Genomic DNA, 27,601 nt, shown 5'->3' with positions numbered 1-27,601 from the left:
AAAGTGCGCTTTTATACTTATTACAGTGGAACTCGCTCATAGCAAGTCGTTTTAACGAGAACTCGGATTCAGCGAGGAAATCAAAAAGATTTGGTAGGTACAACGTTAAGTTTGTAGAAACAAAACTCGCTTTTAACAAGCGAACTTTGCTTAAAGCAAGCAATATTTTTTGTAATTTATAAAATGTCTGTGGATTTCCTCCTCAAAAAAGATTATTCTATTTTTGGAAAAATTCCATTAACATTTTGAATTCAACCAAAAGTTAGATAAGGCATAAGAACAAGTGATGACAGGGCCCTTTTTTTTTTTTTTTCAAATTTGCGGAGAAGAGGAGCATTTAAAAATTACATATTTGTTGAAGAAAATGTTATCATTTCTGAGATTTACTTCCAAGGATATTGTAGCTGAAAATCAAAACTCAAGAGGAAGGGGAGAAAAAATGAAAGTGACCACCATGACGACAAATGAAGAATTTGAAGTTAAATAGCCCTCGACATACTTGGCTTCTAAAGTGCAGAAAAACTTCAAATTATTTTGAAGCCAAGGCTCCAAATGGAAATGTTTTTTGAGCCCCACGTTCCTCAAAACCAATAACAAGAAAAAGACAAGAAGACAGTTTAAATCAAATAACCAACTTCTTTGGATCTGTACAGAAATATAAAAATAACAAAGCAAGCAAGTATAAAATTTTATGATTTTTTTCACAAACCCGTTTTTACAAGCACTCGGTTATACATGCAAATATTGCGGTGCCTTCGTGCTTGTTATAAGCAAGTTCAACTATACCAAAAAATCATAACTAAGAACCAATTTCATATTGATTAATAATCATTCAAAATATTTTTCTAGTTTTCCTGAAATAAGTATTTCTGTTATTTATCAAAATAAATCCCAGAGAGATTCCCTGCCATTGTAACGTTGTTGTCTAAGGACGAAAATAAACTGCCTCAGCTTTTGATACCGTTGGATTCATGTAATACAATGGTTCCAAAGTGGAAGGAAATATACAGATGAGTTTTTCTTACATGCGAATGATAGGGTTAAAATTCAGAAAGCTTCTGGAAAATGTAGAAGGGTTTGGTAGGTCTGCTAATGTATTAAAGAATTTTTACTTTGCTGTAACACTTTTAATCATGTGAACATAATAAAGAAACAGAATACATTTTATTTATACAGTATATGTATTGTATTCAATTAATTTAATATCATCTCAAAATTTAAGCACTCTTGATTTTTTGAAAAGTTTGGTAATCTGAAGGAAGTCAATTTCAATTACTTTAGATTTAGCCGATACAATTCCAGTAGGTACCACATATATTTTTCTCTTTTCCATTAAAAACTTTGCATGTCACTGCCCCACCTATTCTTTCAAAATGAATAATTCAAACTGTATATACCAAAACAATAGATAGGTAGAGATGATTAAGTTAACATTTTAATCCTGGTCCTCCCTGTATAAGCAGTAAACTTTGAAAGGAATGGGTGGCATATTTTATCTAAATTTTAAAAAAAATATTTATGCTTCAAAGGAGATCGGAATAACATAACGTTTTCAACATACTTCTGAAAACTGTTTGAAAGTTTAATGCATTTTTAAAAGAATTTACACATATTTTTACTCACCCTTGAGTAAAGAAAGGATCTATTTGAGCTGGTGATAAATAAGTTGTATTGTTGGCAGAAAACAGTTTATTTGGAGATAAGATACTACTAAAATTTGCATCTTCTGAAAAAAAATAAAAATAACAACAATAAACAAATAAAATAATTTATATTACACACAGTGGCGGACAAAAAAACTGCATCACTTTCAAAAATTCACATTTTAAAGAGTTTCAAGAGAAAAAAGGAAATAACTGTTCGGTAACTTTTGTTAAATAGAAGTTATGCTTATGCTGACAAGTATCAACGAAAATTAAATCACCCATGCATTTAGGGCACCAAAAATGTTTTTTTTTTTTTTTTTTCATAAATAGCTGGGTATAAGCTGCAAATTTTAGGAGTTAAATTACTTAAAATGTACAGTAATTTTACAGATTTTGTAAAGGTATCATTTATATTCACGAAGATATAAGAATTCCTTTTAAAAATCGGACCTAATGAGCGGTATTTCAATTATTCTTGTATAGGTGATGAATCGTTTGGGATCGTTCACAAATAAGTTCTTTCAATCAGGAATCACACTGAACAATTGCAGGCAAGTGTTACAAATTTGCACAATCCCTTACAGTTTGTTGCATAATGGAAATGCTGCTCATTAGGTCGCCATATTTTTTTAACAATTTTATGATAGCTGACTGGATTTTTTTATAAGGTGCCAAATCTAATAAGGTATGAAATTTTGACAGTTATAATTGCTATCTTTCAGAGCATGCAATGAGAAATTAATTGCTTTAAACGTTCATATTTCATCAAATTCTCAAAGTTTTTATTTTAAATTTTAGTACAATGATTCTCTTGTATGCTGTCAAGTTTTCTGAAAGTTTGGTAAGCCAGGACAGAAAACTCTGCATGTTCTGAGCGAAAAACAGGTGAAAAAAATCTTCTTTGAAAGAAATGCTTATATCTTTGTGAATGTAAGTGGTACTTTTGCGAAAATCTATAAAATTATTGAACATAAGTAAACTAATTGCTGAAATTTACAGCTATTTACGATGAAAGATGATCAAAACACGTCTTTGGTTTCTTCAATTTGATGCTGGTCTCCTAAATGCATGGGTGATTTCATTGTTATTGAAACATGTCCAGAGAAGCACAACTTTTATTTAACAAAAGTTATTTAACTTAACTGTTCAGTAAGTTAAATAACTTTTATTTAAGTTATTTAACTTACTGAACAGTTATTCTCTTATTTCTGGAGAGATGCTTTAAAATGTAACTCTTTGCAAGTGATGGAGTTTTTTTTTTTTCTTTTTTGTCACTGTATATATTTTAAATCACAAAATAAAAAAACCTACAAAATATAAATTTATAACAATTGTCAGACCCTAATTACCTTTGTCTTGAGTGATTTTCGAAATAGGGCCCATCTGAAAAAAAAAGTTGAAAGATTTTGTAAAAGTTATACTGTACAATCTGCTGTATATCCAAATTAAATACTATTTTTTTTTCTCAAAGAAGAACATAAGATTTACTACGCATTTAAAAGCAACAGCACCAGGTTATGGTTAGGCACAAAAAAGTTATTGTGCCATTTCTCAATTATAAGGTTTGGAGTAGAAAGACAGAAGAAGAAGGGAGCATTTTCTAAACAATACTGTTTGGCATCATTAATGATTGCACTATTTTTGCACTTGATTGCAATTGACCACATTTCATTCTGAAATATAACTACCCCTATGACAGCCTAACACATCTGACTCAAAATGTCCCAGTAGCTACTGGATCCAGCAGCCATCTAATGATGATAGTGCTATGGCAATGGGTCCTAACAATTCTAACTACAATAATACAGTTGGCTCTCTGTTTAAAGGCGACTTTTTCATGGTCCCCCCAACCTTTTCATGGTTTCTACAATGGTGTCCCCCTCCCCCCACAATATTCTGAGTTTGGGAAACACTGAAAACTCAATCCAAAGTTGGTGACCTTTCTAGAATGTTTTAAATGATGTTGAAGAAATAATTTATTTCAAACATATCCCAGCTCAAAAAAAAAAATATATTGTAACCGATTCGGTGCGACTTCCACTTTCTTGAAATGAAGACACAGTTCTTGATAAAAACACAGGAAATTTATTTACACTATGTACAGGAAAGATCTTCAACAACTGCTAAATTATTCATCAGCAATTAAACAATTATCACACAACACCGTAAACTCAACGGTTACAAACGTATTTACTTCCAAATACGAAAACAACACAGCGAAATGCCTCGCTATAAACAGAGCAAAAATCTTCTCAGTTCGAAATCTGAATCGAAACTAACTGTTTATCCATCGCTAACGGCTTAAATACACCGAAAAGAATTTTCTCAAATATTCCACACGCTCCTCGAAATGCGTTGACCGTTATCAAATTTTATCAATGAACAAAAAGGGAATAGGGGTCGTATATTTTAGCCATATGAAAAAGGGGTTGTATATTCATTACGGGAAACTATTTACAGGTTACGTTACTACAATAATTACTATTTACAGGATTTGTAACATTGCCCCCTTCCTAAGGACTGCACGTCCCGGGCAGTACAATCCCCAGAAAGGGTGCCAAACTTCTATCACATGTTCACAAATATACACATTAATTAATAACTAACAGATACAGAAAATACAATAATAACAAGAAATATTACTAAACATTAAAAGCAAAAATTAATTATCTACAACTTTTATGTTATCAACCATGGTTGTTTACGTAATACTCATGAACTATGGCCATAGTATGGGGCTAACCGATCATAATGTACAACCCTAGGTTTTGCATTAGGTGATTTTTGGATCCTCACTACGACGTCATTTAGTCGGTTAAGGACTTTGTAGGGTCCATCCCAATGCGACTGCAATTTGGGTGACAGACCTTTCCGTCGGATGGGATTCCATAACCAAACCTTGTCGCCTTCGTTGAATTCATGTCCAGTAGACCTTGTGTCGTATCGGGTCTTCATCTTCTCCGCCGCGATGTTGATTCGCTCTCGTGCGAAGTTATGAACGTCTTCCAACCGGGCCTGGAGATCCTGGATGTACTCCTCAGGCGATGAAGGCGCATCCGGAGGACGACCGAAGACGAGATCACAAGGTAGCCGAAGCTCTCGTCCGAAGAGCATCTGAGATGGGGCATATCCGGTAGTCTCGTGGACAGCACTGCGGTAGGCCAGCAGGAACAAAGGTAGCTTCTTGTCCCAATCCTGTTGATTTCTGGATACCATAAGCGAGAGATTGTTCAGGATTGTGCGGTTAAATCTCTCCACCATGCCGTCCGATTGTGGGTGTAGTGGTGTTGTCCTAGTTTTCTCAATTCCGAAAATTTGACATAGGTCCTTAAACACAGCAGAGATGAAATTCCTCCCTTGATCGGAATGAATCTGCAAAGGTGTTCCATATCTCGAGATCCAATGTTGAACTAGAGTCTCTGCTACGGTGGTGGCCTCTTGATCTGGAATGGGATATGCTTCCGGCCATTTGGTGAAGTAGTCGATGGAAACAAGAATGTATTTGTTCCCATCAGCAGTTCTTGGTAGAGGACCCAGGATGTCGATCCCAATTCGTTCGAAAGGAGCTCCAACGTTGTACAGATGTAGCTTCCCTCTGCTTCTCTTCTTCGGTCCTTTACGAGCAGCACAGGCGTCACAAGAACGGCACCACTTCTCCACGTCATCCTTCGCCTTGCTCCAGAAGAAGCGCTCCCGAACTTTATTGAGGGTTTTCAAGACACCAAAATGTCCTCCAGTCGCACTACTATGTATTTCTTTCAGAACATCTGAAATCCTGGATCGGGGAAGTAGTAACTGCCACCTAGATGTCTTGCCGTCGTCAGATTCCCATTTCCGGTGTAGCACGCCGTTCCGTAAATGGAGTGAGTTCCATAAAGCCCAGTATCTTTTTGTTGCAGGACTGAAGATGGAAACGTCCTGCCAGCTAGGGCGTCGACTGTCACTTTCCATGAACTCCAAAATTGGTTTTATGTCGGGGTCTTCAAGTTGATCTTTTCGAACTTGGTCGTCACTCCATGGATCAGGTTCTGATGATGTTGGAGTCACTGTCACCTGATAGGCGGTAGGGCTAGTCGTTCCATACTGTTTCTCGATTCGGGAACAATAGTGGCAGTTCTCAGGACAGGGTCTCCTTGATAAAGCGTCAGCATTCCCGTGAGATAACCCTTTTCGGTGCTTGATCTCCATGTCATATTCCTGGAGCCGCTGTATCCACCTGGCTATCTGGCCTTCTGGATTCCTGAAGTTCAAAAGCCAAGTTAACGAGGCATGATCTGTCCGTAGCAGAAATTTTCGGCCGTAGAGGTAATGATGGAAGTGTTCTACAGCTTTCACTATGGCCAGTAACTCCTTTCTGGTGACGCAGTAATTTCGCTCCGACTTTGATAAGCATTTGCTCCAGTAAGCGATGACATGTTCATTTCCGTCAATTTCTTGGGATAAAACAGCTCCGATGCCCTCGTTGCTCGCATCAGTGTCCAGGATGAAGGATTTTTCAGGCTGAGGATAGGCGTTGATGTTAAAGCCTCCTTCAGTCGTAGAAATGCATCTTCGCATTCTTTGGACCATTCGAACTTTTGCTTGCTCTCCGTCAGCTTATGCAAAGGTCGTGCAATGTTGGAAAAACCCTTTACAAACTTCCTGTAGTACGTGCAGAGCCCCAGGAAACTTCGCAGCTGATGGATGTTTTCGGGACGACTCCAACTCTTGACCGCAGATACCTTTTCTGGATCGGTTTGTACACCTTCAGAAGAGATGATGTGACCAAGGTAGTTCACTTCCCGGCGGAACAAATTACATTTGGACGGGCTTAACTTCAGATTGGCTTCCTTAAGCTTTTGCAGCACCTTCCTAAGATTTGCCAGATGTTCTTCGAAACTGCGTCCCACGATGATGATATCGTCTAAGTAGACCAGACAGGATTCGTAGGAAAGTCCTCTTAACACTGTCTTCATAAGACGCTCGAACGTAGCTGGTGCATTGCAGAGGCCGAAGGGCATCACTTTAAACTGCCATAAGCCTTGTCCAGTTGTAAATGCTGTCTTTTCTCGGTCATCAGGGTGTATCTCAACCTGCCAGTAGCCGCTCTTCAAGTCCAGGGTCGAAAACCACTTGTGTCCGGAAAGAGTGTCCAAGGTGTCGTCTATCCGTGGAAGGGGGTAACTGTCTTTCTTGGTGATTTCATTCAGCCGTCGGTAATCTACACAAAATCTGGTGGAGCCATCTTTCTTTCGGACCAAGACGATGGGAGAGGCCCAAGGACTGGATGAAGGTTCGATTACATCATTCTCCTTCATCTCTTTCAGGAGGGTCTCAACCTCTTCCTTCTTGGCGAACGGTAGTCGTCTTGGATGCTGTTTAATAGGGGGGGTGTTCTCCAGTGTAAATCCTGTGCTGCGTTAAATTCGTACGGCCAACATCCTCCGATGTAGATGAAAACAGATGCTTGAAGTCGTCCACCAATTCTTCCGCAGCAGTTCTTTGATCTTTCGATAATGGCGCACTCCCAATTAACTTCGATGTCAAGGACTCAGAAGACACAGTCTCGGGAGAATTGATTCTTCTAATGATGCAGTTTACTGGAGTACAAGTTGCTAACACTTCACCTTTCCGGATATTCCTTGGCCTTTCACTCACGTTGGCGACTCTCACAGGAATTACATCCTTAGAAAGGTCCACAAGCGTAGATGCTACCAGCACTCCTTTTAGGCTATTGCTTAGGTTAGGGTATTCAATAAGTCCAAATCGAAAACTATTGCTTTCTTCAAGGGAGCCAGGTATCAATGATTCTGACCTTGAGGGAATCGATAAATCTGTTTGGGCTATTATTTGATGAGCGGATTTTACATCACTTTCTGCAGGGAAAACGGCTATGTCTTCTCTCATCGAGTGCAGCTCATTAGTCTTGAAGTCGAGAGTGAAGTCATATTTCTTCAAAAAGTCCAATCCGAGAATGAAGGGGTCCGTGATATTAGCGACGAATGCCGTATGATGGTAGGTGGCATTCCCAAACACTATTTCCAAGTCCACTTTACCGTCAATCTCGATCTTGTCACCTGTCACAGTCTGGAGACTTACGCGTGGCGATGTCCACAGCAGTTTCAATCCAAATTCACGAGCCACATCTGTCCTAATGATTGTCACATTGGCTCCAGTGTCGACAATCAGTCTGCAGGGGTTCCCATTTACATGTGCGTAAATGAAAAGTCCATCACTGCCACTACTAGAAGAGGAAATCTGCAGAGCTCTAGTGGTGGTGATTTCCTTCCCTCGCGTAGCTTGGCGAGCCGGACAACTCCTTCGCAGGTGTCCTTCACTACCGCATTTCCAGCACTTCTGCTCTTGTTTCTTTTGGGCTGTTATGGTGCTCAGATGTCTTGCCAAGTCACCAATTTGTCTCTCAAGTTCAGCGAGGTGGGACAACCTGGAATCAGACTCATCAGCTTCCTGAGTCCGGATTAGATGGCGATCCACACGGGTTGCTTCTTGGGCGGCCTCGTATCTCATCGCATACACAACGGCAGAATTCAGGTCTTTGACATCCGCCATCCGTAGAGCTTTCTGGATTTCTGGATCTCGAACCCCGTCGATGTAGTAGTTGAGTGCCAGGTTGTCTCGAACATCCGCAGGACAGTCACAAAAAGCAAGATGAGACAATCTCTCGACGTCCGCCGCTAGCTCTTGCAGGGTTTCCCCGGTTTTCTGGAAACGGGACTTCAACTGGAGCCGGCTGAAGTCTTTCTGGCACTTCTCACCGAAGCGAAGCTCCAACGCAGATGTGAGGGCGGCGAAATCCAGGCGCTGGCTGTCTGGAAGGGTCTGAAGAATGTCCGCTGCGTCACCTCTCAGGGATGCTGCAAGATGGCAGGCCTTGGTAGCAGAGTCCCATCCGTTCGCTTCCGCCACTATCATGAATTGAGTTTTGTAAACCTGCCACGAAGTTTTCCCATCAAATGTGGCAAGTTTAATGGACGGTCGAGCAACCGATGTGGGAGCGCCAAACTGTACAGAGCTGCTTTCCGCGGTCGCCAATCTCCTTTCCACGTCCTTAATTATTTCTTCCTTAAATGAAGTCAATTTCTTGTCCTCTTCTTCCAACTTATTTTCCATATTGGCGATGCGCTCTTCCACAGTATCAAATTTTTCTTCCAGAGCATCGACTTTATCTCCCATGGCGGTTAGTTGATTCTCCATCATGGTTTTCATCGACGTTAGGTCACTTTTCATTTCATCGTGACTTGTAGTAATTTTAGCAGTTAAATCACTATTTAACAGTTCTTCGTTAGTCGCTAATTCATTTTTCAATTGGTCTTGATTAGCCGCAATGTCATTTTTTAATTGTTCTTGATTTGCAGTAAAACTTGCAGTCAAATCACTTTTTAATTGTTCTTGATTAGCCGCCATATCATTTTTTAATTGCTCTTGATTAGCCGCCAAACTTTCAGCCAAGTCACTTTTCGCAGCATTAATTGCTTCCAGAAGTTGTTTTAATTGGTTATCCATTGCGCGAGTAATCACCATAAAAACAAAGTCTATAAATTCAAACAGTCTTTATGAAAAAATGTCCAAAGTCACACTTACTCCAAGAAAGTGCAGAAGAAGCCCCACGTTTGGGCGCCAATTGTAATGGATTCGGTGCGACTTCCACTTTCTTGAAATGAAGACACAGTTCTTGATAAAAACACAGGAAATTTATTTACACTATGTACAGGAAAGATCTTCAACAACTGCTAAATTATTCATCAGCAATTAAGCAATTATCACACAACACCGTAAACTCAACGGTTACACACGTATTTACTTCCAAATACGAAAACAACACAGCGAAATGCCTCGCTATAAACAGAGCAAAAATCTTCTCAGTTCGAAATCTGAATCGAAACTAACTGTTTATCCATCGCTAACGGCTTAAATACACAGAAAAGAATTTTCTCAAATATTCCACACGCTCCTCGAAATGCGTTGACCGTTATCAAATTTTATCAATGAACAAAAAGGGAATAGGGGTCGTATATTTTAGCCATATGAAAAAGGGGTTGTATATTCATTACGGGAAACTATTTACAGGTTACGTTACTACAATAATTACTATTTACAGGATTTGTAACAATATATATATATATATATTTACGTATAAATATGTATATGTATGTATATATATATGACATGTACGTTACCGACCTCTATAGAAACCTGCAAATTAATATATTATGCCAACTGCTCCAGCTCTTTGATAACGTAGCAGTTACTGCCCATTCTAAAGTTCATATTGTTCAACTTCCCATAGCTTTTCAATTTATACTGTTGTTATTCTTATATGTTTTTTGTTGTTTTTGTTTCATACACTTGCTAGTGTGCCACTTACGAGTGAGACTTTAAATGAGATATATATAATATACATTTAACACTTTAGCTGCATTTGCGCTGTCTAAATGTAGAATATTTTATTTTAAGTTCTAAGAATTACATATAAATATATATATATATATATAGTACCGCAAGGCAGAAATATAAAAATGATTTCTGAATGAACAATCGTAAATGAATCAATAAATAAATATTAAGAAACCTGAAGAAAATTTGAATTCATAAACACGCCAAAAACCTTGAAACAAAAATTATTTTTAAATTGCTTTGAAAGGCTACTTATTTTGAGATTTATTGTTCTGAGCAGTTCATGCAAGGAAAGCATCAATTAAAAAAAAAAAACACTTATCACTTTATTTCCTTTTTAGAACAACAGAATACTAAACAAACTACTCATGATATATTTTTAAATTTTGCATAGATCTAGATACAGACCAAAGGTAAACAACATTAAAACAACATTTACTTCTGAAACATTAAAGGAGGTTGTAGGTGTGGAAGCAGAATAGAGAAGTCCTTGCGTTGGTGGTCCACTACTTTTTGCAACATTTGAAGAATTCAATAACGCACTGCAAAGAAATTTTTTTAAAAAATCAATGTTCATTTACTTTATAAGATGAAAGTAGATTGGTTTGCATTTTAAATAGTGAGTGGAGCTTTGTATAAAAGACAGTGGCGTCACTACGGGGGTTGGGAGGGCAGTCCACCCTGGGTGTCATCTGTCTGAGGGCTGACACCCTAGTGGAATTGCAAGTTTTTAAAAAATATAAAGCAAAAAATGCACTTTTAAGACTACATATTTGAAAATTTTCCGGGGACTAACCCTCCCCCCTCCAAACCCCTTCTTTTTATTTGTGTTTTGTACATTAACTCACATAAAATTTTGTTTTACACAAATTTAGTTTCTGAAAATTGCACAATTTTCATGTTTACATTTTTTTTTTTTTTTTGCTTCTGTAGGGAGAGGGGTGACACTACAAATTACCACTTGGAGTGTCACCCATGCTAGGTATGCCACTGATAAAAGATACAAAGTTTTTTTCAATAAAATTGCCTATAATTTCCAAAATATGGCACATTGTTAATCCTTTCTAAGATAACCATTAATAATTTCTCTGATATTAACAAGTTTATGAACAAATGTGCAGTAAATATTTTTTTAAATTTTTTTTCAAATGGTAAGAGAAAAAGACCAACATCTCATTTAAGAGAAAAAGTTGGTCTGTAGCATTTAACACTCCATTACCTCTGAACTTCAGAGACACTATGCAGAGCCAAGCACTTCTTGAAATGTCTAACTTTTTTTTTTTTTTTTTTGAGAGTTGACAAAATGGGTTGTCGTAAATGCCAATGCCATGTAGGTGACTCCTCAGACAGTTGCGGTCAACTGCAAGTCTGAACTTCGCAATAGGCTTTTCACAAGGTTTACCTGCACCTTTTTGTCCAAGAATGTCATTTTAACTCGAGGAAACAACGGAACCTGAGTTCAATCTGAAGTCAGTGGCGTCACTACCAAGGGGCAGAGGGGGCAGTCCACACAGGGTGTCATCCATCTGGGGGGTGACACCCTAAGTAGAATTGCAAATTTTTGATACTTAAATTCAGAACCCCCCCCCCCCTTTTTACAAAATTATATTTACTCTAGCAAAGGTAGTTCCATCACCATGGGGAGAGGGAAACGCTTGCTTTGTGAAACACTCTTTGAAGGGGCTGAAACTAAATTGGATTTAAGAATTTCAATTTTGTATGTTTTAAAATTAAAACCTTTTTTTTTCATTTGTAGTTCGGGGGGGGGGGGGGGTGATACCACAAATTACCGTCTCAGGTGTCACTCATACTTGGTACGCACCTACTGAAGTTATTTATTCACACAAAGTTTTGTGGAGCAAAAAGAGGTATCAGTGCTGTACTATCTGTGTCTTTTTTTTTTTTTTGGTCCAAATATCTGCTTACGAGATTGCCATATACTCTGCAGTGTCCGGGGATCCATTGGAAGACAATGTGCTGCTGTTGTGTGCTGAGGTTTTTCAGGAGAGTTTGGCACTCTTCAATATCCCTCGACATAGGGGTGTAATTTGGTCCAATAGTCTGGGTGGCAGGTTCCAAATTTGACAATATAACTATCTTATTATTAGGATATTTGAACAAAAGTTGATCCAATGCCACATTAAACAGCCCTAAGTTCTCCATCAAAAGTAGTTTTCTTTTTTCCCCCCAGGAATTTAAAAGCAAAGTAAATTAATCTGAATTAAGAATGTACTAACAGCATGGAATCATTGAGAATATTCTAGCCCCCCCCCCCCCTCTACAATTTAAACTCTGTCCTGCATGTGGTTCAGTTAAGTTTTTCCACTCTAGGGCTAGCCTATAGTTATGATGTGTGCTATTGTAAATAAAATGAGTTTGTGTATATCAAGTTTCTGACTAATACAACCCATCACAGTATGACACAACAGTTATAAGCTGGCAGGATCTCTTGCATGAAATAAACAATGTTAGGTTTTGCCTTGTTGAAAAAAGGCAGTCGTCATTGAAAAGTGCACTTACAGTGTCATAAGCCAGTTTCCAAGACAGAAAATTTTATTTATATTCCGTGTGGTTCTTGGGCATGACTGAAAACAAAAAAAATCATCAGCAAAAATTGTTATATCCCCATCTACCAACCATAAGAACAAAACACAAAGGGGGGGGGGTAAGAAAAAAATGCTTTCTGTGCATGGGCATAGTCAGAGAGGGGTAGGGAGAGGGGCAAGTGCCCTTCCCTTGAAGAGAACCTTCAACTCTCACGCTCTTTCCAAATGTCACCAAAGATTATTAAAAATTGCAATGTTGGAACTATTGTCCATTTTGAAAAACTGTCAAGGAAGAGTCACAAAACCACTTTTTCTGCCCTCATCTGACCAGATATAGCATATTTTTTTAGGGGTAGAGGAGGACTATAATTGAATTGGTAGTTTTAAGAAGGGAATAAGCCCCAACACACAATACATAGGTGCATGTTCCCTTCTTCAAACTACCGATTCTATTTCAAGCAATTTCAAGTCCATACTAGGGAGGGGGCAACTAAAAATCACTATCTTATAGCACCTAGGGTTGCAAGGAATCCTATACTATTGCTAGGATTCCTCTCTAAAGGAAATCCTGGCTATGCCCATGTTTCTTTGATTGATCCATTTTAGTTTACACATTTCGTTTTTAAAAATCACGAAAGAATTCTTCCATGTAATTCTTTTACATATATCTGTATTCTGATGCTTAATTCATGTAATATGTATAGATATACAGGGTAAGTTCGATTGAATCTGCCATACGAAAGGGGGTGATAGAAGGGCCCAAGCCGAGCATAGAACCACCCATTATCAAGTCCAATCCTTAGCCATAACCGAGTTATGGTAGATTGTGTCGAAGTTTTCAATTGACATTTTTAAAAAACGTATGAGTTACAATCGGGCAAATCTACCAAAAATTGGCCCATTTCACTAGCTTTCAGATGATACATCAACAAATCATACTGGGCTTCAAGTTCAGCAGAAATTCAGGCTTTTGTTTGAAACAGTGTAAAAATCTGCATTCGTTAAAAAAGGAAAATTAGCGAAGAGCCGCATTTTTCAGTTTTAAATTTTCTGTTTCAGGTAAGCATGTTGCTTTCTTTATTTAAGAAAATGATATTTTTATATCAAAATAATTTTTTTTACATCTTATTAAGTGAAAAAACACATGAGATAACAATAAGTAGAAGCAAAAGAAGCATTACTTTCCTGTGCTTTTCACAAAAGAAAAATCAACAATGAAAAAGTTACACTAACATCAATGAGTACATTTAATCAATCTTATCTTCAAAATTTACAATAGATGCTGAAATTGGTTGCCGCCACAACTGATACATGCCCTTGCCTTTTTGGGAATGGAAGCAACCGTTGATCTAAGTGAGATTTCATTTCTTAGTTTCACTACTGTTCCGTCAAGCTGGTTGCTCAATTTTTGCAAATTGGCTACTTCTGCTTTGTAAATTCCTTGTTTTAAGAATCCCCAAACAAAGAAGTCCACTCAAGTCAGGTCTGGTGGTCTAGGTGGTCAAAGTATGAAGCCCGTACGACATACCAATAGAGGATACTCTTGAGCCAGAAAATTCTGAACAGCATCTGAAAAATGCGTAGGGGCTCCATTGTCTTGGAAAATGATTTTCGTTCTCTCTGGAGCAGGAATAGCATCAAGTAAGCCAGGCAATGAAGTTCAGTGAACTCTAAATATGTGTTTCCTGTTAGGCTACTTCGAAACACCAATCAAATGATCTTCGATTACACCAAACCAAACATTTAGGCTGAATTGAGTTTGGAATGATGAGTTTCAGGTTAGAAAAGGATTATGTTCAGTATACTGATGCTAGTTTTGCAAATTTATGATGCCCCAGATGCCCCCTCTAGTGAACAACGACTCATCTTTCCATAGTATCTTTTTTAGAAAATGATGTTCTTCAATATCTCGGGCTAGTAGCCATCTGCAAAAGTTACCCGCTTTTCTAAATCTGAATTGCACAATTCTTGTACTAGTGTGAAATGGTAAGGGTGATACTTGTTTTCTTGCAATGCTTTCATAACTTTACTTTGTGAAAGTCCACTACTTGTGGACTTTCCACTTGTGGTTTTCTACTACTTGGTTCAGCACATACTCCTCAACATCAGAAGAACTGTGATCCTGGCCCCTTCCCTGGTTTGGAGAGCAGAAATCATTTTTCAACACGATGGTAACCCTGCTCATTTTCAAAAGCCGTTCGGAATTTTCTGATTGAACAGGATCCCCAATGGATTGGTCGTATGAGTTCCATTCCTTAGCCCCCTAGATCGCCAGACCTGACGCCAGTGGATTTCCTTGGGGATTCTTAAAACAAGGAGTATACAAAACAGAAGTAGCCAGTTTGCAGGAATTGCGCAACTGACTTGATGGAGCAGCAGTAAAATTAAGAAATGAAATTTCACTTAGAGCAATGCTGTTTCCGATGCTCTAAGGCAAGAGCATGTATCAGGTGTGGTGGCGACCAATTTCAGCATCTAAATTTTGAAGATTGATTAAATGTACACATTGATATCAGTGTAACTTTTTTATTACTGATTTTTCCTTTGTGAAAAGCACGGAAAAGTAATGCTTCTTTTGTTTCTACTTATTGTTATCTCATGAGTTTTTTCACTTAATAAAATGTTATATTTATTATTTTGCTATTATTTTGATATAAAAATATCATTTTCTGAAAGGGAGGAAAGCAACATGCTTACGTGAAACAGAAAATTCAAAACTGAAAAATGCGACTGTTTCAAACAAAAGCCTGAATTTCTGCTAACTTAAAACCCAATATGATTTTTTGCTGTATCATGTGAAAGCTAGTGAAATGGGCCAATTTTTGGTAGATTTGCTCATTCGGTTGTTTTTGAAAATGTCGATTGAAAACTTTGGCATCATTTCAAATCTGAGTGTGCCCAAAGTTTCAAAGCTTGTTGTAAAAGCTTGTTGTTAGCTTGTTGTAAAATGCGACTATTTTGATGGGGAAAATGTCATTTTGTAGGATTTACTCTGTTTTTTCCAAATATGTACTTATTTTGTGTGCAGGTCCTACAGAAATCTCAGAAATCGGTCTTTTTCACAGAATTTTTTTTTTACTCATTTTCCTTATATCTACCATAACTCGGTTACGGGTAAAGATTGTGTGGCAGATTCGATTCAACTCACCCTGTGCCTGTATACCTCCCCCACCCCTCCTGCAGGGCCGGATTTAAGAGAGGGCAGGCGAGGCTACTGCCCCGGGGCCTCCACAACAAAGGGGGCCCTACAATAAAATTTTTACAAAATATCCTAACTTTCACAGGTTGAAAATATAGGATATATACATATGTATCAAAATATTCGGATAAATATCAAAGCATCGGATATTTTAGAAAATATGATGATCTTTTTGAACCCTGATTCGGGGCCTCCACTCCTTCGTTGCCCCCCGGGCCTCCACACTTCCAAATTCTGCCCTGCCTTCCTGAAACATTGAAAATGACATGTCTGATTTCCTTCCCATAGTTCTGAAGGCAAATTAAGATATTTGAGCCATGATGTTTCACATAATGCTGCGATAAACATACATTGTTAAAACATCATTTGTTGGCAACAGCAATTGAATTTACATTTAAAGGAATCATGATAAATCTTATAATTTTAATAGATAAAGGATAAACATTTAGCCCATCTCACCAAGGCGTTGAAGAATGATATGCAATGTGTTGTTCTTTCACATGGGAAACTGGAGTTGATGGATTTGGCACTGATGCAAAAGACAAATTGTGGGACCTAGGAGTATTCCAAGCAGGAGATCCAATCTGAATAAAAAAATTAGGATATACATTACTTAAACATTTTTAATTTAAAATAATGTTAAGAATTCAAATCAACCACAGTTTAGGTTCTTAAAGTCACTTTAATTTGTTTAGCTAAGTTTTCATTCATTTTCTTAGCGTTATACACATTTAAGTAAATATTTTGATTCAAATTCCTATTATATTACAAACTAGTGAAAATACCCGGCGTTGCCTGGGTCAGTAATAATTAAGAGAAAAAATCGTTACTTGCTTTTGTTTTCTGTTTTAAGTGAAAGAATTTAAAACACATCTTTTTGACGTGATTAAAAATCGAATTTCTTCCTTACCCATAAAACTAAAATAGCAATAAGTATAAAGAACAAAATAGTATTGATTTAGAAACGTAAGCACTATATTTAAGAATATACAAATTTCCAAAACATGAAATTAATCTTCTCATGTTTAAAAAGATTAATTTGTTGATACTTTTTCTTTAACATGGAGTCTAAAACCTTCTCTGTATGGCTAATGAAGTACGAAGTGATTTAAAAAAAGTAGCTGCGCTCGTAATCCCCTTATACTTGCTTTAGCTATTTTGGGAAATTTCAATCATTGTGGGCTCTTGGTGCGATTTTACCGAATTTGCGAGAGTCGTTTTGGGGTACCTTCGATGATTCTCCCCCCTTCTTTCCTTCCTTTGTAAAACGATATGATATTAATTTTCGTTACAGAGATATCGTCGCCAGATTCTGAGATACTTTTGGTCACCATAAAATGGCGCTAAACAGTTTCATCCGAAATGTTTCCAAAATAAGTTGTAAAATCTGGTGATTGTTTGAAATTGTGCAAAAAGGAAAATTAATGGTAGTTTTTGTGCTGTTTATGGATTTGCCTAATTTAGTTGCTGGATTATTTAACACGGTAAAAAAAAGTCTTTTGAAAATTCTTTGATTGGCGATATTTTGTTCACATGGTGAAAGCTGAGAAACATTATTACGTAGTCTTCGGCTTCAAAAACAGCGACGTTGAAAAAACTGCCAAATGCATCAGCTACGGAAATTTTGGCGATCTGCTGGTTGATTGGATAATGAGTAAGCGTTCAATCAGCATAAATAATAATAAAAACCATTAATTACATTAAAGTTCCGTTTAAGTGGAAAATGATCAGCCAAATCATGTATTATTTGTCAATCTTGTGCAAAAATCTTACTTCAAGATTTGACTTGAGAAAAGCCTAGAACAGTCACGAAAAGCAAAGATAGTCAACAATACAACAATTACCGCTATCGACAGGGAGTTGAGATGATACACTAAATACTGTATTGAGTTGAGGAAAGCCTTCGAACATGGAACTAAAAAGCTCATAACTCGTTTTTTATTCTACTTAGAAATTTCGAACAGGTGCCATCTTCAGCAGAAAAATCAGAGCTTTCGATGGACATATAATGTAAATATGTGCAAGTATTTTTTCATCCCAATATTAGAGAATTTATACAAAAATTGTGTTTTATTGCCCCCCTAAGGGGGTTTTGCCCCCCATAACGCGACGAAAACTACCCTATGTGTTATTCTGATGCATAAGCTATATTATTCTAAAGTTTTATGAAAATCCGTTCAGTAGTTTTTGCGTGAAAGAGTAACAAACATCCATACATCCATACAGACAAACTTTCGCATATATAATAGTAGTAAGATATAAAAATATAAAGCACAAGAAAAATTCAATTGAAACTTTAAAGTTTATACAAGTGAAATAATCATAAAATTTAAGCAATGTGAACAAGTGAAATAATCATTAAAGTGCATAAATAAAATCCCTAATTTTATTTGAATACCCTGTGAGGAAGTTTTGAAAAGCAATAAAAGCTTCTTGTCAGTTAGGTCTGTTACAGATAAAAAGTCCTGCTCACACTTATTTGATAAAACATGTCATGGTGCCTTCTTACGTTAGAGGACTATCCTGGGCACATTTATACTAACCCTTTAGAATTGCACTAACAGCACAGAGTGGTGGCTGACTCCCCTGGATAAAAGATGGAATTTTCTAAGAGAGCTTTCCAGAAAAGGATTGGCTGACCAAGAAATTGCAGCATAAAATTCTGAGAAAAGGTTAATATGAAAGAAAGTTGATAGCAAAAATTGGACTAGAATAGCAATTGGATGTCGACTTACAGGGGTTACTGCAAATGTGTGTCAAGTTGCAGAGGTTTCTGCCCATTGAAATTAGCACTGGGCCCAACCATTATTAAAGGTATTTAAATTTTGAAAAAAAAAATAATGATGACTAACATTTGCCGCAAGTTTAAAATCCATTATCAAATAAAGTAAAAAAATTGTTTTCTAAATGAATTGAAGAACATGGGAAAATCCAACATCTATGAAAAACTGCTATGGAACTTGGAAACCCTTTAGATGTGAACTTATTTTGTCAGTGACACCATCTACCCCAAACCTCATTTCGACCGAACTTGGTTTCTTTTTCACATTCATGTAATGTTGTTAAATCTTATATGAAAAATATATTCGTTTATTAATTTATAGCAATAGTTGAAACACATTGCTATTTTCCTTAAAAACTCTAGTTTCAACATACTGACCAAATTTTCAGTCAAATTGGTCAATTATTAACATAAATGCTGAATATTTATGAGAGCGAGCGGCCGCCATCTTTGATGGCGTCATAGCAGGAGAATGGACCAGATGGCCAATGTCCACTCAAGTCCAAAATACTTTCTAGGAACCTACTAAACATTTTTGGAAAAAAATTCTCCCTACTCAAACTTTCTTACAGAAGTGCTGTCAGATCCTGGACTACATCAGATAAGCATAAAACAAGTCAGAATGCATTCAGATCAGAGATGAAATAGCTTAAGAGTTAGAGCAGAGGTGTTCTATGTGGAATCAACTAGTATTATGTTTTATTTTCACAAAATAATTGCATCAAGGACATAATGCAGCCGAATATTTAAAATACTTACTTAAAATCAATTTAATTAAAACTGAGCTGAAAAAAAATATAATTATAAGGAACTAGCTGACTTGTGCGAAGCATTTGCACTTGACAGAAGAAATTCAAAAACCCGTAGTTTTAAGTACTCTTTTCAATAATAGCAAAAATGTGACTTGATTATTTTTTGCTGATGGCAGTGAAAAAATCCTTAAAATGATATCTTACTTATAGTTTTATGAAGTTTTATTATCTTTATTTTCTGCCAGATGTGGTGAAACAACTTTAAAATGATTCCTTACTTATTTGTCTGATTAAGAATGGAGGGAGTTATGACATTATCACGAGAAAAATCTTTGAGAAATAATATAACGAATTTTCTGAAACACTTCAGCTTCATTCTTTTAAACTGAACTATCCCCCCCCCCTTTTTTCTGCAATAGGATATTGCTAGCAGAAATTTACTAATAATTCTTTGAAAAAAAATGAATTTTTAAAAAAGTTTAAATAAGAATGGGCATGGCATATTTTGGAATAACAATAGCATGACATATTATGGAATAACAATGGCATGATATATTTTACAAAGTAATGAACTTACAGGAGAAGCAGGAGCTTCGCCAAATAAATATGGAGGAAGATAATTTTGAGCTGAAGATTTGCCTGTTGGACTTGACACAGGAGATCCTAAGGTCATAGGCTCTGCACTGGTAGGACTGTTATGTTCTAATAATAAAAAAAGGGGAAAAAATGAAAATTTCACTTTGCATTAACTTTAAAACATGCTGATTGACAGTCATGTGATAGATCAAAAATAAGTAATAAAAAACATACACAAAAAAAAATGATTTTTTTTTAAACAAAGAGAAAGAAAATAAATTACAAATGTTGGCTTCATATTGCCATACATGTACAGGGCTGTCCCAGTGGGAAGTCACAGGAGGCCCTTGCGACCTTCCAAACATTTCCTCATTCAACAAATTTCGTCTAACCAATTCTGTAAATTCAGGCACATATAACTGCAATTCTGCAATTTTTAAATGTTTGAATTTCCCTTCTTAGATGTACATCGGTATAATACCGTCCAACAAACTTTGACTTTTAACTGAAGGCCATAACATGAGAGCTTTATGCTCAATGTAGGGAAATGTCAAGTGCTACACTTAGGTCATGGAAATAAGCGTATGAGTTATCGTTTACAGAGTTCAGTCATTAGCCAAGCAGAAAATGTTATTGATCTGATCTGGTTATCTTAATAAATAAGGACTTCAAGTTTATTCAACAGTGCAGCACTGCAAGTAACAAAGCCAACAGATTGCTTGGGTTTATCAATAGATCTATTGCAAACAAATCTAAGACGGTTCTTCTGCCTTTATATAGGAGTTTATTAAGACCTCATTTGGAGTATGCTGTTCAGTTTTGGTCGCCTTATCTGTGGAAAGATATTTCTGTATTGGAAAGGATTCAAAGAAGGGTAACTAGACTAATAAGGGGACTTTCAGATTTAGATTATAATACTGGACTTAATAGGCTTAATATGTATAGCCTGGAGCAAAGGAAAGTCAGAGGGGACATGATTCAGTTGTTTAAATTTATCAAAATGAAAGATGTTAATGGATTGAATTTTTGCACAGAGAGCAGGATGAGTGGTCATTGTTTTAAGCTATTCAAATCTCAGGTTAACCTGGAAATTAGGAAAAACTACTACTTTAGTAGGGTTGTGGGCACTTGAAACAGTTTACCGGAAAAGGTGTTAATGAGCAAGGGGGTGGATAGCTTCAAGAGGGCCATTGATCTTCACTGGGGACTAATAAATTGACTAGGACCAGCCTAACTGGGTCTAAAGCCTGTTGCTGGTCGTCACATTTGTATTTTTAACCATTTTTGTATTAACTTTCACTTCTCTGCTGACAAGATACCATGGTATCCTTGGTGACCTGCTTGGTCCTTGGTGCCGACGCTTATGACAACTAGTGATGTAAAATACACAGGTATTTACATATAAGGATAGGTACACAAAATATATACTAGGATAAAACCTAAAAAGGGTATTTATTTTCCAGTGAGTTCTATTCACACAAAACTTACATTTGTGCATAGTATGATATTGAAACATGAATGTATATGAGTGTAAAGAAAAGTTAAGCTTGAAACTTTTTAACAACTGATTTTTATGAACCTAAAATATATACAGTATAACTCTGATTTAACGATTGTCAAGGGACTGGAAAATTTTATCGTTAAGTCAAGGAGCATTGACATTAATGCAGTCAAATCCGGACCAGTGAAATTTATCATTAAATCGAGAAATTGTTTAATTGGGTATTGTTAAATTGAAGTTATACTGCAATAAGAAGAAAAAAATATCATACAACATCATGAATTTTTCATAAAGTAATGGTTTTAAATATCAATGGTTCTTTTTAGGTCATTCCAATGAGTCAACGCATTAGTGGTTGAAATATCACTCTATCCATATAGTACCGTTAGTAAGTTAGCTTTAGCACTCATTTGAAAGATAACTCAAAAAGCTAGGACTACACAAAAAATGAGAGTTAGCTAAGTTTACCATATGAGACATGCAACACAGTTGCCACTGAAGTTGGCACGGAACTAATGTCATATACCCCACCCTTGGCGACTTTTTCCTGTTGGCGCCAAGAAAGCGTCGCCAAGAAACCGATGTATGACAACATTTGTCATACATCGTTCTTAGCGATGCTTTTTTAGCGCCAACAGTAAAAATTCAGATAAGAAAACATGATCAAAGCACTTCAGAACACAATATATATAAAAACAGGGTTCATACACTCTTGGTTAAAAAAAGTTCCGTGACTTTTCCAGGTTGTTTTTAAGAAAATTCCAGGTTACTCGCTTCATTCAAAGTTTAAGTTTAAATAGTAATATTTTCAAATAATTAAAACTGTTTAAAGTAGCAGTGCGGAAGAACTAAAACTTCTCCCCTTAGATTTAAAAAAAAACTTGAATTTTCTTTTCCTTTGATTTGTCTGTCAAAATTTTAAGTTTTTTTAAAATATTTTGTTCAAAATTGTTTTAATTTGTTTACTATTTGTTGAAAACAGAGTACTTTCAACTTATTTTAGCGTTTCTTCGATGTCATGCGTAATATTATAGCGTTTTGCTGTAGTCCTGCAGCAACCTTTTAGCATCCACTTTTGGTTTACAATACTTCTTTTTATTTTCTTATTAGTAGGTTACACAAAACATATTGAGCAAAATGCAAAGCTAAATTTCAATATAAATATGATTAACTTGTTGCATCAATCGGCATACCATATAATGCATAGTAACAAAAAATCAACATACGCGGATCTTTAGGCCAATGCAAATAATCTTTTTTTTTTTCACATATTAAAGGACGCTTACATTAAAATTTCAAATTTTCTTTTCCAGAAAGTAATAGTCAATTTTCAAAAATTCATAACTTTTTGCACATTTAATGTTATTTTCAATAGTACACATTGATATAAACATCCAATTCTGTTTCTGGAAGTTTAAGTCTACTTCCATTGTGCAAACGATCAAATATGGCGACAAAGTGAAAAATTTAAAATAATAAGTAGATTTTTGGATTTGTAGTAAAAAAGTAGTAATAAATAATTAATAATCCTTAAAAAACTACAATAAAAGCAAAATAGTCAGTATTTAGCACATAAGAGTCTAAAACAAAAAAATGTTATGAAGATTAAATTTTGCATTTTTCCAGAAAAAAAATTACAAATTATTCGGAAAAAAAGGCACAATTTGTGTTGTTTTCAATAGTTTGCATTGCAATTAACATCCAATGCCATTTTCAGGAACTTAGGCACTTAAAAAGTCTTGTGTACTTCCATCTTGGGAATGACCAAATATGGGGGCTATGCCCAAAAATAAGAAATAACTTTTTTAATTTGTCGCATGAAGACAATTAAAAAATAATAAATCTTCATGAAACTACAATTCATTGAAAAATTTTTATCACATTTGCGTCCGAGGCAGTGAGGATAAGATTAAGTTTTAAGAACAAAATTTTTCATTTCTCAAGAAAATTATTTTAAATAATAATAATAATAGAAAAACAATTTTCTGTTATTTTCATCTGTTTTCAATTAAAGAAAACATCCAATTCTGCTTTGTTTTAGAAACTTAGGCATTTTAGGATTGTATCTACTTCCATCTTGTGAATGACCAAAGATGGCGACTACGTTTCACACGTAGCTGAAATGATTTTCCGATCAAAGAAGAAAAAAAAACGATTTTCCCCGATCGACCCTCCCATCTACAGGTTGTGCTTCCGAAGCTGTAAATTGTCTTCTCAACTGTTGAGTTTGTGCATAATTCCTGTTCACCTGATTTTTTTTTCCTTGGGAACTACTGAGAGCCAAAAATGGCGGCTGCTGAAGATTTTTTGGGTCGCCATTTTTTTTATTGCTTTAAAATTGTTACAATTTTTTTTTAAATGCATCGATAAAAATGAAGATTAGATCTCATAAAACAAAATTTCCTGGGAAAAAATTGGGAAAAGAAAAATTTTGGGGACACATTTGGAAAATTCCCCGACATTTTTCACTACGTCATTTTCCCAGATAATTCCAGGTTTTCCCGGAGCGTACGAACCCTGAAACAAACAGAATGTTGTGGCAACCCATCTAAAACTTTAGGCAGTAGAAAGAAATGCGTTCCCCTCACTAACTCCGTGTAAGAAAATCTTCGCTCTTTAGGCGCATTTTTCGTTGTTAAAAAAAACGTTCATTTTTCGATTGCAGTTTTTAAGTGCCAGTATCGGTTTAGATAAAAATTTACAATTTTTTTCGTGAAATCACAATAAAAACGAAGACTAGATCTCATGGTACTTAATTCCTTGGGAAAAAATGGAAAAAAAAATGTTTGGAGGACAAAATTTGAAAACTCCCCGACTTTTCCCAGACATTTTTGACAGTGTTATTTTCCCTGACAATTCCCGGTTTTCCTGGAATTCCCGGAGCGTACGAACCCTGAAAAACAACATAAAAACACAGCAAAAATCATTGGGAACATTTGCTTCAAAAATACCAGAAACCAGCAAGTTTTTGTACATAGAGAAAAATTACTAGAAGGTATTTAAAATGCTTAAATTAACAAATTACTATCACAGCTCACCACAGAAATATGTAACTATAGAAATAAAAGCTATTTTCCAACGTGCATTTCATTGAACGAAAACTTTTCTCATACTCTACTAAAAAAGATCAAAGCAATTCAATATGCGATGTTTAAAGAGGAAAACATCTCCAAAGTATAACTATTTCAGCCAAAAAAAAATGTTCAGTTATTCAAATTTTGATGTATGAAAGTAAAAATGTCTAAACAGAATATCCCAAACATAAACAATACAAAAATACCATACATTAATTTGTTATCCAGAAATGCTTTTAAAACACCTACCAAAAATATCTTCTATATTTTACATAAAATAACACCTTCATATTTTTATAAAATGTTAGAGTAAACTCTTTTTCAGAAATTCAGTACCTAAAGGAGGCACGTTTACAGAATATGCCTGAATAGTTCTTTGCATCGATAAGAATTAACTTTTAGAATAGAATAATCGTACTATTTTTGTAAAAGAAACTTACATGAGTTAAATATAAAGTTAAAGACTACAAGAAACCCTCGAGATTTCGTGAAAACATTAAGAATTTTGGAAGTGAGAGTTTTTTTTTTTTTTAATTCTAAAAAAACTTACGTTCTTATTGTATAAATAGGCAAGTTCTCGCTAAAAGTGCGTTTTGGAACCTTTTTCAAAGTTCACCAAATTTTTTGGCTCCAAAGTCTAGGCGCTATTTTTCCCGCTCTGCCAATGGAAAAAAAGGGGGAGAAACGTATGTTTTTTTACTAACCTACAGGAAAATTAATGAAATGGAGTTTTTGCAACAGAAATATAAGAAATTGGAAAATCAAAATGTAAACAAAAGGTTCAAAAACAACTAAATCTCGAGAAATAAATACTAAAAACTCAATTGCTCAAAAACACTAAATATGAACTAATCTAAACAAATAAACCCTCAAAATTACATTGAAATGCAATGAAAACTATAAAAAAAAATTCTTTAAAAAAACGGTAAAAAGCATTAAAACAAATAATTAACCTATCAAAAGAGAAATTAATTTAAATAATTTAATGCACAAAAAAACTAATCATAAACTAATCTAAACAAATAAACCCTAAACAATACAATAAAATGCTACGAAAACTAAATAGATATATTTTTAGTAAAACGGTAATAAAAACATTAAAACAAACACATCAAATCAAAAAGCAATTTGGGAAATATCCTCAAAAACACTATTATTTAACTAATCTAAATAAAAAAACCTTTAAAAATGCAATTAAAAAATAAATACTACGAAACACGAGAAATTCATTCATTTTCCACGGAAGTAGGATAGAAAAAAAAACATTTACCTCTTTTTTTTTTCATTTGCAGAGCGAAAAAAAATAGCGTCTGGATTCGAGGGCCAAAAAATTTAGCAACTGTTGAAGGTAAACACGTAAAATCACAAAAATAAAACGGCATGGTTGCAAATAGGTTTAGCCTGATTAGAGCAAAATCTAATTATATCTGGGCCGAAAAAAAAATAAAAAAAATGATTGGAAAGGATGAATTTAACTGCATCCCATGTCGTTTTGTAAAAACTATTACAAATTTAAATTTAAAAAAAAATAAAAAGTTGTACTCACTGCTTGCAGGGTTTTCAATAAGATCCTCTTAGTTTTTTGAAAAAAAAAAAAAAAAAAACAATTTAAATTAATTAAAAGAAAATTTGGCCACGAGTCGAATTCACCACTGCACCACCATCCGAAATGCGAAAAGTGGGGGTGGGGGAAAAAAGGCAGGGGGTGCTCCATAGAGTGGGTAGAAGGGGCAGAGAAATGAAGGGGTTGTCGTAGTATCCTCGTAGTAGCAGTCTATCGCCAGGGAAGGGGAAAATAGTAGGGTTGCTGTAGTATTTGGACAGTGGAGTTTGGTTGCCATGAGAGAGAGAGATTTATCACCAAAATTTGGCAATATTTGAAAAAGTACTTTTATCGAATACTCCCCTATAAATCCTCACACTCAGTCTGACACACAACATATGAAAGGATGGCGCCTTACCTTACCGAGACACACCCCAAGTTGGATTTTACTCTTAATTAATGGTCAAGTTTGAAGAAACTGGCATTTCTAATACTTATTCATTAAAACACAACTACTGAATTTAAACCAACACAAAATAAGCTTTTCTATTAGGCATATTTCACAAAAAGACAAGAATCTAACCAACATGGAACCGATTACAAGTAAACAAGTTTGAACAGATCTAACCAACACCGCCTTCGGGTTGCCAAACACAGGTTGGTTTTGCCAGGGTTGCCATGCTTAAACAATTATCAAAAGATTTCAATTTTGTGAAAAAAAATCTGATATCGCCAAATGGGGGGTATATCACATCTGTATCAAAATATCTACTGTTCTTCAGAAATATCCAGCCTGTAACAAATCTAATTCTGTGAAGAGCCCTGAGGTCATTTTTGCTGTGAGCATGAATAAAATATAAGCATGCATGGGATTTAAATATAGTAATAAGGCAAAGGAAAGAAAATTTAAGAAAAGAAAACTTTCAACATAATTATTATGTTTCATTACATACCATTGAGTCGGTGACTTTCACTAAAAGTAAATGGAGGAAACATGATGTGTCGAACGAGTCTTAGCTTGTTATTTATGCGTCCACACCAGCTTTAATAACTAGAAGAAAAAAATTATTATTACGTAGAAAATAAATATCAAATGCACAAAGTTATAACACTAAACCGAAATAATATTGCTTTTACGAAATTTCAATTTTTCCGGCATATTTACTTCAGATTTGTGGGTTTCACTCACTTCACTGCATTACTTCTATGTCTATTCATTTAAATTACATTACATTCGAAACAATGATCAAAGAGATTTAAAACCTCGGTCTCTCCTCTCCTCATTTTGATAGTAAAACAAAAAGTGAACTGAATCACTTGAAAATGTTTTTTAAACAATGAGCAAAACATTAATTTAATGCGATCCCGATCTTAACATACCTAAAATAGGGTTATAAGAAATAAATTAAGAAAATTTCCGGGAAAAATTCCGGCGAAAATCCATAAATCCCCTGACAGACTTATCCAATACCATCCAAAATTTTTTTTGAAATTCTGGAGGAGCTCCTTCCACCTTCCCTTTCCCTTGAAAAATTTGACTACGAAATAAACTGCTGCTGAAACTCGGAATGAAAGGGATAGAAATTTG

The 27,601-nt window shown here is 35.5% G+C and overlaps 1 protein-coding gene across 5 annotated transcripts in view; it reads right to left on the bottom strand.

The window, feature by feature from the left end:
* The window catches only part of LOC129233157 (nucleoporin NUP35-like), a 47,954-nt gene extending 20,733 nt beyond the window's left edge, over positions 1–27,221 (bottom strand). The window contains exons 1-7 of one of the 5 annotated variants that reach the window (XM_054867226.1): positions 27,179–27,221; positions 26,967–27,064; positions 19,897–20,021; positions 16,245–16,369; positions 10,480–10,582; positions 2,996–3,029; positions 1,624–1,726 (exon numbers count right to left, since the gene is read on the bottom strand). In XM_054867226.1, the coding sequence (XP_054723201.1) occupies positions 1,624–1,726; positions 2,996–3,029; positions 10,480–10,582; positions 16,245–16,369; positions 19,897–20,021; positions 26,967–27,009 (533 nt within the window). In that variant the 5' untranslated portion in view covers positions 27,010–27,064; positions 27,179–27,221. Of the gene's footprint in view, positions 1–1,623; positions 1,727–2,995; positions 3,030–10,479; positions 10,583–16,244; positions 16,370–19,896; positions 20,022–26,966; positions 27,065–27,150 lie in introns of all 5 variants that reach the window. The other 4 variants (XM_054867228.1, XM_054867227.1, XM_054867229.1 and 1 more) reach the window with 4 other exon arrangements.
* Positions 27,222–27,601: the final 380 nt, after the last annotated feature.

Source organism: Uloborus diversus, unplaced genomic scaffold, assembly GCF_026930045.1.
Source record: "Uloborus diversus isolate 005 unplaced genomic scaffold, Udiv.v.3.1 scaffold_217, whole genome shotgun sequence".
Classification (NCBI taxonomy): domain Eukaryota; kingdom Metazoa; phylum Arthropoda; class Arachnida; order Araneae; family Uloboridae; genus Uloborus; species Uloborus diversus.
This window is presented reverse-complemented; position numbering and strand designations above follow the sequence as displayed.